This window comes from Cynocephalus volans, chromosome X (assembly GCF_027409185.1).
Source record: "Cynocephalus volans isolate mCynVol1 chromosome X, mCynVol1.pri, whole genome shotgun sequence".
Lineage (NCBI taxonomy): Eukaryota > Metazoa > Chordata > Mammalia > Dermoptera > Cynocephalidae > Cynocephalus > Cynocephalus volans.
In genome coordinates this window covers 33571710-33583557 of record NC_084478.1, presented here as the reverse complement: position 1 = coordinate 33583557, position 11848 = coordinate 33571710, and the positions used below count along the sequence as shown (strand labels likewise).

Below are 11848 nucleotides of genomic sequence, written 5' to 3'. Positions count from 1 at the left end.
TACATATATGCCAATAGGCAATTTAAGGGACCCTCAAAACTGTTTTCTGTTCACCAAGATCCATCTTAACACAACCAAATTCTAATTAACCGAGTTCAGTTGACAAATTCATGACTGACTCAGACCTATTTGTTACAAAACGCCAACTCTCAAAGAAAAAAAAAACGTGAAAGATTTGGCATGTTCCAAATAAGGCCTCAGACTTTCCTTACGCACTTAAAACACACTTTTATCTTCTAATCAAAGCCAACTTGATGTTAACGTTTGCTATTACCTGTCTAAGAAATAACAGAGCAGGCTGAACTTGCCAAGCGTAAGTCAGAATTAGCACCCATTCTGGTCCACAGAGCCATTGCTTCCTCTCTGTCCCCTCACTGTGAGACACAGTTCTCTCTCTGGCTTCTCAGAGAGAACTGAAGGAGTCGCGTCAGGATACTCATTAGCTTTTCAGAAAAATATAAAGGCATGGAGCTGAAAGTGTATGAAAACATTCTATCTAGAAACATCTTAGCTTCTATTTTTCAGTTACTAAAGATATTTAAAAGAAAATACCTTTACTCTTTAAAAATACTAGTGTCCTTATTTTCCTTCTAATTCTTCACCTGAGTAGTCTCTCTGATGAGCATGACTTACAAAATGCTCTCATGCATCCCTGGATCTTCCATGTTACTGTAAATTTAATACTTTTCATTATAGATTTTAAACAACTACTACTTGGGGTTGTGTGTATAAATATGTAAAATAAGCAATACACACAGATACATGTTTATATATATGTGTATATATAATTCAGGGTACATTTACATATATAAAGTTGCAAAAGATCCTATGAGCCACAAGTTACCTCTAGGAGATTCCAAAATGCAGTCCTCAGTAAGTCTCATTTGCAGCACATAACCATTCCAAGACAAAGCAGCACAGACAGAATAATTAAAATACAACAGGATCAAGCAAAAATTTTCAGTAAGGTTTTCTAAAATTTGCTATGCTGACAAAAGTTGTAAATAGTCCAAAGAAAGCCAAAAGAAGTGCATTTTGTCTGAACAAAATGAAAAGACGAACCCAGCCACTGTTCTTTACTCAGTGATGCCAGGGACGCAAAAGCTCAAATGGAAACTTTCACTGTCGTGTGAAAATACTATAAATTTATTATAAATTTCCAGGTCTGAAAATATTAAGCAAGACAAGTAAATGACTTCCGTGTTATGATAATTAGACCTGACCATAAAATCTCCCATTCATAATAGTAGATGTCTCTGACAATTTCAATGTGAGAAATTCAAAGGGAAAAAAAAAAATGAGCCAACATGAATATTTTCAGTTACCAATCTAAAGTTACCTTAAGTTAAATGGTCTTAGAAGAGTACCATCAACGTAAGCAAGGTAAATGTTTAAATAAATATAAAACTTCTAAGATAGAAAAATTCAGTATAGAATCAGGGATTACTTCATTAAAAGCAACTAGCTTGTTGCGGCTTTTCCCCATTTATTAAACAAACTGAATAGAATTCAGAACACACTATTGAGCAAAATGTAAAAAAAAAAAAATCAACTAGAAGCAATAATTCTATTTGTACACAGCATAAATCAATATACAGTATTGTATGTGAACAAGACTTGATTGGCTTTAAAATGAATTTTCTGTTTCAAGGCCAAAATCTCTACAAATGTCTGTAGAAGTATTGTTAGGGCAGGCCAACTTCTTTATGATGTCGCATTATGTGCTGGTTCTTTTCTGAAGGTCTTCGGAACCCTTTCTTGCAGTACTCACACCGGTGGGGATAGTCTTTCGTATGAATGGAAATAACGTGCCGTTTAAAGCCTGAGGCATCTGTAGTGCTATACTCACAGTACTCACACTGATACACTTTCCTGCCACTGTGTGTCTTCATATGCTTTTTAAGCTCATTCTGTTGCCTAAATCCCTTTCTACATCTCTTACACCTAAATGGAAGATCCTTCGTGTGAACCGAGAGAATATGGCGACTTAGAACAAACGGATCTGCAATCTTAAAGTCACAATGTCTACACTGGTGCATTTTTTTACCCTTGTGGGCAGCCACGTGTTTCTTGAGTTCTGAAGGCCTGTGAAAGCCTTTATCACACATGTCACACTTATGGGGGTAGTCCTTCGTGTGAACTGAAATTATGTGTCGTTTCAAATCGCTTGAGTTCGAACTCTTGTGGTCGCAATGCAAACACTGGTGTGTTTTGCTTTCTTGGTGGATAAGAGCATGTTGCTGCACCTCTTTGGTATCCGAGAAAGTCAGAAGACAAATGTCACACTTGAATGGCATCTCTTTACTATGCTTAGTTTTCACATGCGTTTTCAAGTTAGAAGAGTCTGCAGACCTATATTCGCAGTACTGGCACTGGTACGGCTTCTCCCCAGTATGGATTCGCATGTGCTTTTTGAGTTCTGATGGGTGACGGAAACCTTTACCGCACTCCACACAAATATGAGGAAAGTTTTTGCTGTGGACCGCCAAAAGGTGGCGATTCAATAACCCTTGTTCAGCTGTCTCATATTCACAGAATTTACACTTGTGCATTTTGTTGGCTCCTTTTTCCTTATGCACCATTTTGTGAGTAAACAAAGCCCCAGCATGAGAGAAATGTTTCCCACACTCATCGCATTCAATGGCCTTTTCTGCTTTGCTGGTCAGCTTGTGGCTCTCCAGGTGGTTGTGTAAACTTATCTTCTTGTTGGTAGTGTAATCACAGTCAGTACAGCGGTACTTTTTCTTGGTAAGGTGTTCAGGATGGTTTTTCATGTGCCTTTTCAAAAAACCTCTTGACTTAAACTTCTTCCCACAAATCATGCAAGGATAGACAGTCAAGGGATGTCCATCAGGGCCAATAATTATTGCTAAGAAAGGAAAAGAAGGAAGCATGATCAAACCAAGTTCTGTTTTGGTTTAAGAATTTAAAGTTTCTGTTCTGAACAGTATTGGTCAAGGACTCCTAACTTAGGCTATTCACTGCTTAACATTCCTTTTACCATCGTGCAACATAAGAGACATAGCAACCTAGTCATAAAGAGAACCTGGTCTGGAAACTTCAGTAGGACTGTATCAACCTCACTCCCTCCAGTTTAAAAAAATTAATGAATAAATATGTAACTTCTATCAACTAGCAATTAAAGCCATATCAATTTAGAATTTGGTGGGAAATTATTCATAAAAATAAAGTTTCGTAATCAAAATTTCTTCTTTGGTTATTCCAAAAAACATAATTTATGTTAATTTACAGTAAAGCTTAATTATAGCCATAAAACTTTAATATGCACATTGGTATACAAGAATAGACAGGAATATGTCATATGAGCTGAAGTACTTATCCTGCTGCTCTGCAAATTATGCCAGCTTTATGCTGACATAATTAGATTCTTTAAATATATTTATTTTTTTAAAAGTTAATGCTTGTTAACATACTTGAGGGATTTCATTTCCACATAAAAATCATCTGAGTTTTGAATTTTTCCCATCTATATTTGAACCATTTCCTGTTTCTTTTTATCCAAGGAAATCATTCATGAATATCACTGAATTCTGAAAATTATATTTTCAAATTCAATACACAAAAGCTACATGTGGTCTAGGAGCTCAAATGCCATCATGACACCCCTGTGGATACATACTAGAGCTTATCTGAGAGCTCGCAGAGCACTCTGTGCCATGGAACTCGTGTGCCCTCACCTGTTTGGTACTGCCTGGAATCAGGTCTTCTCCTTTTCTTTGGTTTTTGTTTAGCCAGTCTGCCGAGGCCAGCAGACTCATCTATGTGCAAGAGGGCACTTGCAGTGCCATTCCGGTTTTCAATTCCATCAGAATTATTACCTAACAATGTGCATTAAAAAACAAAATTATACAGTATTATAAATTATAAGGAATTAGGAATTCTTTATTAACTACAACAATGACAAGTAAGCCATGATACTCATGAATGACAGAAACTCCCCATTCTAGGTAATAGATTTTACGAGCACATTTATTATAATGAGACCATAGAAAATGCCTAGCTTCCAAAGCTAAAACACATGTTCAGCATTTTGCCCCATGGACTCCCTTGTTGTCTCCCAAATTGTAAAGTCATGGGCCAGATATAATCAAGATGAAAAGTTTCAGCTTGAAAGCCTGTGTACTTCTTGTAGTATTTCTTTCTACGTAATATACACATGAAGGAAATTCCTGTTAAAAATAAAGACAAAAAGTAGACTTTATAATCTTCCTCTACTCTTGCTTAAGTCAAATAATCCTTATAGGGTACTGGTATTTCAGATTTCTGAAATCTAAAACCACAGAAACCATGTCTCAATCGTGAATTCATGTTCAAATATCAACTCAATCAATCCTAAGAGCTGCTATGTGACTTACCGTAAGCTGCCGCCCACGCGATCGGCATGAAGGTTTTGATTTCATTTTCGTCCATTTGTTGCTCATGCACGGCAGCGGCGGCTGCTGCTGCTGCAGCATCCTCCTCCCCTACGATCACTTCCATATAAACTTCATCAGCAATTTCAGCAACATCTGAGTAAAAAGTTATACAAACTTTTGTGGCCAGGTTTACAGTAATCACAGGAAAGAAACTTTTATTTGAATTCAGTTAATAGAGAAATAGAAAAGATGGTCCAAATATTACATGCTTAGAATAGAGCTTTCACACAGTAAGTAAGCACTCAATAAATATTTGTTGAATGAATCATTCATTTCTTGGCTTTCACCACAATCTGTTTCTTTTTTTTGGTTTGTTTTTTTGGCAGCTGGCCGGAATGGAGATCTATAATTTGGTTTTAAAGAAACATTCTAAGCATCCATAAAGAATCATTGATGTTTCCCTTGGAATATGACAGCATAATAATCTCTAAAATAATGTTACTTGTTTTCTTCATACACTGGCCATTAGAAAAAAAAGCTCCAGAAACTTAAAGTTTTCTCCCACAAAAAGGCCACCTACTTACTTAAATCTTCATCTTCTTGCTGAGAGTCATTGACAGTCATATAAACCATCTTTTCCCTGGGAACACGAATACTGCTGTTCTGATCAAGTAGTTCAACTCCATGATCATTTTCGGGCTCACTCTCCACAATGTCTACAGTCCCACCTATCAGGGAAGAGGACAGCTCCAAGAATTTATTTAAAAACTTCATTTCCACCTGTTTCTTCTCACATACCTTTTTACATATTTTTCTATTTTTACAATGAAATTCTTGATTAAAAGTTATCTTCAGAAAAGATTTCAAATGTTCTCAATCTAAATAACCTAAAAGTAATCGGTTGAAGAGTGTGGATCAGGATGTATAATGTGCTGAAGGCTCCCTCTTACCCAAGTCATCCTCTCCAGGGTCAGCTTTAAAAATGTACACTTTGATGACCTCAGGGCAAGTGCCATCCACTTTACAAGGATCAATTTCAGACTCTGCATCCATGGTAATTCCAGAGGAACCATCATGTTCTATTTTGCCAGCATCATCCACTAAAAAAGGCAGGAAATACATCACAAATAATAGCAGATCCTTAAACAAAATGTTACTGTTTTCAAAAGTCCTTTATAAAATTATAATCTCTAATTTGATTCACATAAAATTGGATGATTTACCCAGACAAGTAGAAGTTAAGACAGTAAATACATTTCTAAATACTTCTATAAATGGGATCAGATAGTAAAGCAAAAAATACTATACATAAAGAAAACTCCTGGTAGCCTAGAAAACTATAATTAACAAAAGAATATACTTAGCTTTTGCTAAGCCATAAGGTAAAAAAAAAAAACAAGCATTCCTACATTAAAGATTTTCTTTTAATACTTAAAGACCTCAAAAGAATGTCCTAGTAAAATCAAGAAATACATTCTTCATATAAATAAGCACTACTTCATGATCACTATTCTTGAATATCATTTGTTCTGATCTATTTCTATTAGAATAATACATTTAAAAACAATCAAAACATGATCGCCAGAAAGGTACACTGCAATGAAATGGCCAATGGAAATTCTAATTGAATCTGCTTAAACTTAAAACTACACACACATATAATATACATATACATATAATAAACACACACAACTTTAGTTCTTGACAGTGGCGAGTCTAGGTCCTTGCTGGCAAATACAGCAATACGTAAATTCAAACACATTCTCATATACCCATTGCCCTCCTTAATGAAGGTAGCCTGTGTTATGTTGAAAACAAAACACAATATAACAGGTACATGATTTCCAGCAGTAGAAACTCAGGGGACATATAGCAAACATTACATTTTTTAAAACTTTATAAAAATAGCCAAGGAAATAAGTGTGGTATTATGCGTAGGACTTGGAAGATAAAACACAAGAAAAATGATGTCTGGATTCGAATAAATAACAAAAATATAATCCCCATATAATGTAACCTTAGATTACACAGCACTTAGAGGCCTCGAATGCTATCTCTAGCACAACAGACATGTGGCAAAGGTTAATGAAAACTTAGCACCCAGTACAATTTAATCACAAAAGTCGGGTTTATCAATGCTGAGCCTATTAGAGAAACAATGAAAGAATGTTCTCTTACGTCTAGGCCCAGATGGCCTATCTGGCACAGCCTAAGACCAAGCAGAGGGGAGCAGGACTGAGGCCCGGAAAAGAAGGCTCATTTAGCTTGAGAGACTCAGGCAGGCACAGTCAGTCTTCAATACCCTCAACAAACCTTTCCATTTCCCCTTTTTATTTTCCCTTTTGGTTCCCCTTCTGGTGTTCCACTGCTGAATACATTTGTCTTCCTTTTGGTGGGATTTATGTTTCATTCGATTTAGCAAACAGTGAATCACAACTGTATATTAGACTCTAGGCTAGATATAAGAGATACAAATATTAAAAAGTCATGGACTCCAGAAGTTCACAAATAAACAGATGCCAATTTTCAAATGTAATAATAATAATAGAACTACCATTTATCAAGTGATTGTGGTAAGCACCATTTAATACTTACAACAACACTGTGAGGAAGGTGGAACAGTACAGTCTGTATTTTACAACAAAGCAAACTAGAGTTTACAGAGATTGAATAACTTACTTGGAGTTGCACCGGGTCCTGAGGCAGGAGTTGGGGGAAGCTGAACTCAGCCGCAACCAGGTAAAGAGCATACCAAAAACACCATTTCCACGTGGGTAGCCCACCATAGCCACCACAATTGCCATGGCTGCCGCAAAAGCCGCTAGTCACTTACAGCAGTAGTCACAGCCACCACGCAGATGGTGCGCCAGACTCTCAACTGCACCAATACAAGGAGAGTCACCAGCGGAGACCAAAAAAAATAATAATAATAATGAGAGAGATCCTCTCTCTCCACAAAGCACACTCCAGAGTAACAGAAGAAGTATCTACTATATAATAACAGTGGGGGACCTGAACATACCTCTCTCAGTACTGGACAGATCATCTAGACAACAAATCAACAGAGAAACAGTTAATCTATTAAAAGGAGAGAATAAATCTATGGTTATTAGAGGGGAAGGGGTATTGGATAAGGGGCACAAAGAATAAGTATGATTTATAATAATGAATATGCTAATAAAAAATATTAAAAAATAGAATTGTGATTTTTGAAAAGTCAGTAAATAGTATAACTAAAGATGCTTTCTTTTAGTGGAAATCAGATGAATGTGCTCATGACTCAGGCAGGCACAGTCAGTATTGTAACCAAGGCTAGATGGTGGTGGTTCTGACCACTGTAACATTTTAAATTCGTAGCTCTCTTGTGTAATTTACACCCATTATACCAAGACCAAACTCAGATTTTGACATCTTTGATATGATACCTCTGTAAAGTTCTGTCATACTCTCCATCAGATCCAAAAATTATATGTATCTAATCAAGATGAATCTAGTATTTCAAAATCCAACATTCAAAAGCAGAAATATAGTGATAATTTATCAACTTGGCTTCTGACTTATTGAGAATCAAGACCATCTACATCCCAAATAAATTACTTGCAGAAAACTGCTTGCAAACAGCATATGCAGACCTTTCTTATTTGTCTTTTACAAACATAAAAATTATAAAATTTAATTAGCTGACTTCAAATGCAAGGTGCAAGAATCACAAACTCTGAGCCACTGAAAGTAGTTGTTGTGGCCTATTTCTGACACTGTAACATCGTTAAACAGCAAACTACATTTTAATATAGATTCGGTTTCAAAACTAAACATGTCACTTAAAAATACACTTGTTGATAAATTATACTTTTCCTTAATTGAAAGTAAATTAAAATAAAGGTCACATGGGAAAAAAGCAAAACCTTGTTTATATACATTATAAGATATTAAAGCTGAACTCGCTAATGCAATCTTTAATGATAAATTGACACGCAATATGAAAGAGGATTAGAGAGTCAGAAATAAATGGCAAACATCGCACTGTGCACTGATAGCTACCACAGAAACACTGATAGCTACCATGGAAACAAAGGAAGGGATACCTCTCTCAGGCCAAGAGAAAGAGAAGGGTACTTATTTTAGGTAAAGGATACAGCAGGGACAAACATAGGGAGACATGAAATGGCACGATGGTAAGGGAGCGCATCCTTCAATATTGCTGGAATGTGAGGGTAAAGTGTGGCACAGGGAATGGTGGGAAATGTGTAAATACTTAGCTAAAGCCAGGTCACGAAGGGTCTCGTGCACCAGGCAGTGGGGCTCAGTCAGACTTGATCCTAGTAGGTTGGAGTTTTCTCAATCTGGTCAGGCGTCGAAATCTCTCACGGAACTTAAAAACACGGGCTCTGACCCAGCAGCTCTACAGAATCAGAATCTGCGGGGGTGGGGCCAGGGCCCGATAAATATAGACAGATTTAGAGGTACCCCACCCCTAGGATTCTGACCAGTGGTTTGAGAACATCTGCTGAAAGTGATAAGAGATTTTTAAGCAGAGCAGTGACAAGGTCAGATGCCCATTTTTGCTATACTATCCTGCTGGCCTTGGAAAGGTAGATCCAAAGGGATCAACAAATGAAGCAGGGAAACCATTTGTGAGTCTACTGCAATACTGCAGGTGATATACGATGAGGCCTTGAATCAGGACACAGGCAGTACGGATGAGGAAGAGGGCTAGACTTGAGGCTTATCTTGGGACTAAAATGAGTAGGGCTTGGAGCCCAACTGAAAACTGAACATGACAGAGGAGCCAAGGTTAACTCTTAAGGTTTTTGATTTAGGTGACTGAGTGACTGAAGTAAGAAATGTAAGAGAAATGAAGAAAAGGATCTCTCTCTTCCTGCATGCTTAATTAAGTTCTCAAAGATAACATCCACAAAAGCCCTAAGAACCAGTGCTTGTCCCTACCACTCTGTGTTCACAGCACCCTTTGCTTGCTTCTCTCAGAGTACACGATTCACCGTGGTGTCACTATGTGGTTTTTCCCTCCACTATTCCCACTGATAAAGCAAAATCTATATTTTCATTACTCAGTCTTTTATGACAGAGTCTGATGATAGTAGACACTTAGAATACTGACGAATCAATGACTCAATGAATGACAGATGTGAAGCCAGCTACTGAACATTCAAGTCTGAAAACTGAAGGCTGACACAGATTTGCGAACCATCAATGCTGTGTTAACTAAGTCTTGCAATCACACAGTGAGAATATGCAGTATGAAGAAAGAGTGGGCTGAAGCTACAGTCCTGAGGAATGCTATAGTTTAAGGGAGGGACAGGAAGAGTTCTCAAAGGAACCCAAGGGAAAGCTGGAGAGGTTAGTGGAAGGGCACGAAGGAAGGTAGAGAGTTAAACATTGCAGGAATCCTACCAAGGGTCATGGCAATAATGCAGCACACGCACAAGTCAAAGAGGAATGTCTGCACTGACTGTAGTAACCCAAGGCCATTGGTTCTTAGAAAAGGTGGGGGAGCAAAGGCTGTATGAAGTCATACTGGAGTGGGTTGAGGATTCAAGGAAGGTGTGAATTTCTTCAAGTCTAGTTTTAAAAAGGAGAACAAAGGGCCAATAACTAGAATGGGTTGCAGGGTCAAGGACTTTCCTATTAAATTGATAAAAATACTCAAGCATGCTCAGTCAGTGGGAGAAAACAACAGAAAGTGAGAGGCCCAAGCCAGAGGGCATGGTAAAATTTTGGATCCAGACCATAGCAAAAAAGGGATAAACGAAACTAGGAGCAAAAATTAAGGAATTTTCCTTAAATAGGAGGAGAAACACGCTAACCTTCTGAGACTTGAGGAGGTAAACATGGACGAGAATGTAGCTACGTTGTGTTTAGGGAAGGGGGGAAGGTTGTGATGCAGAAAGTCAGAAGAGTTCATGGTTGGTGGCTTCAATCACAGATACAAAACAGGAGGCAGATGGAAAAAACTATTCAGACATTTATATGGAACAATAAAAGACCACGAATAGCCAAAGCAATGCTCAGCAAAAAAAATAAAGCTGGAGGCATAACACTACCTGACTTTAAGCTATACTACAAAGCTATAATAACCAAAACAGTATGGTACTGGCATAAAAACAGACACACTGACCAATGGAATAGAATAGAGAATCCAGAAATCAACCCACACACTTACTGCCATCTGATCTTTGACAAAGGCACCAAGCCTATTCAGTGGGGAAGGGACTGCCTCTTCAGCAAGTGGTGCTGGGATAACTGGATATCGATATGCAGGAGAATGAAACTAGATCCATACCTCTCACCATATACTAAAATCAACTCAAAATGGATTAAGGATTTAAATATACACCCTGAGACAATAAAACTTCTTAAAGAAAACATAGGAGAAACACTTCAGGAAATAGGACTGGGCACAGACTTCATGAATACGACCCCAAAAGCACGGGCAACCAAAGGAAAAATAAACAAATGGGATTATATCAAACTAAAAAGCTTCTTCACAGCAAAAGAAACAATTAAAAGAGTTAAAAGACAACCAACAGAGTGGGAGAAAATATTTGCAAAATATACATCTGACAAAGGATTAATATCCAGAATATATAAGGAACTCAAACAACTTTACAAGAAGAAAACAAGCAACCCAATTAAAAAATGGGCAAAAGAGCTAAGTAGGCATTTCTCTGAGGAAGATATACAAATGGCCAACAGACATATGAAAAAATGCTCAACATCACTCAGCATCCGGGAAATGCAAATCAAAACCACATTGAGATACCATCTAACCCCAGTTAGGATGGCTAAAATCCAAAAGACTATGAACGATAAATGCTGGCGAGGCTGCGGAGAAAAAGGAACTCTCATACATTGTTGGTGGGACTGCAAAATGGTGCAGCCTCTATGGAAAATGGTATGGAGGTTCCTTAAACAATTGCAAATAGATCTACCATACGACCCAGCCATCCCACTGTTGGGAATATACCCAGAGGAATGGAAATCATCAAGTCGAAGGTATACCTCTTCCCCAATGTTCATCGCAGCACTCTTTACAATAGCCAAGAGTTGGAACCAGCCCAAATGCCCATCATCAGATGAGTGGATACGGAAAATGTGGTACATCTACACAATGGAATACTACTCAGCTATAAAAACGAATGAAATACTGCCATTTGCAACAACATGGATGGACCTTGAGAGAATTATATTAAGTGAAACAAGTCAGGCACAGAAAGAGAAATACCACATGTTCTCACTTATTGGAGGGAGCTAAAAATTAATATATAAATTCACACACACACATACACACACACACAAACCGGGGGGGGGGGGGGAGAAGATATAACAACCACAATTATTTGAATTTGATACAACAAGCAAACAGAAAGGACATTGTTGGGGGGGAGGGGGGGAGGGAGAAGGGAGGGAGGTTTTGGTGATGGGGAGCAATAATCAGCTACAATGTATATCGA

At 37.7% G+C, this 11848-nt stretch overlaps 1 protein-coding gene across 6 annotated transcripts in view; it reads right to left on the bottom strand.

The window, feature by feature from the left end:
• Window positions 1–761: 761 nt before the first annotated feature.
• The window catches only part of ZFX (zinc finger protein X-linked), a 42391-nt gene continuing 31304 nt past the window's right edge, over window positions 762–11848 (bottom strand). For all 6 annotated transcript variants that reach the window (XM_063084182.1, XM_063084179.1, XM_063084181.1 and 3 more), the window contains 5 exons: window positions 5327–5476; window positions 4961–5104; window positions 4377–4529; window positions 3699–3839; window positions 762–2869 (listed from right to left, as the gene is read on the bottom strand). In XM_063084182.1, coding sequence (XP_062940252.1) covers window positions 1686–2869; window positions 3699–3839; window positions 4377–4529; window positions 4961–5104; window positions 5327–5476 — 1772 coding nt within the window. In that variant the 3' untranslated portion in view covers window positions 762–1685. The remainder of the gene's footprint in view (window positions 2870–3698; window positions 3840–4376; window positions 4530–4960; window positions 5105–5326; window positions 5477–11848) is intronic.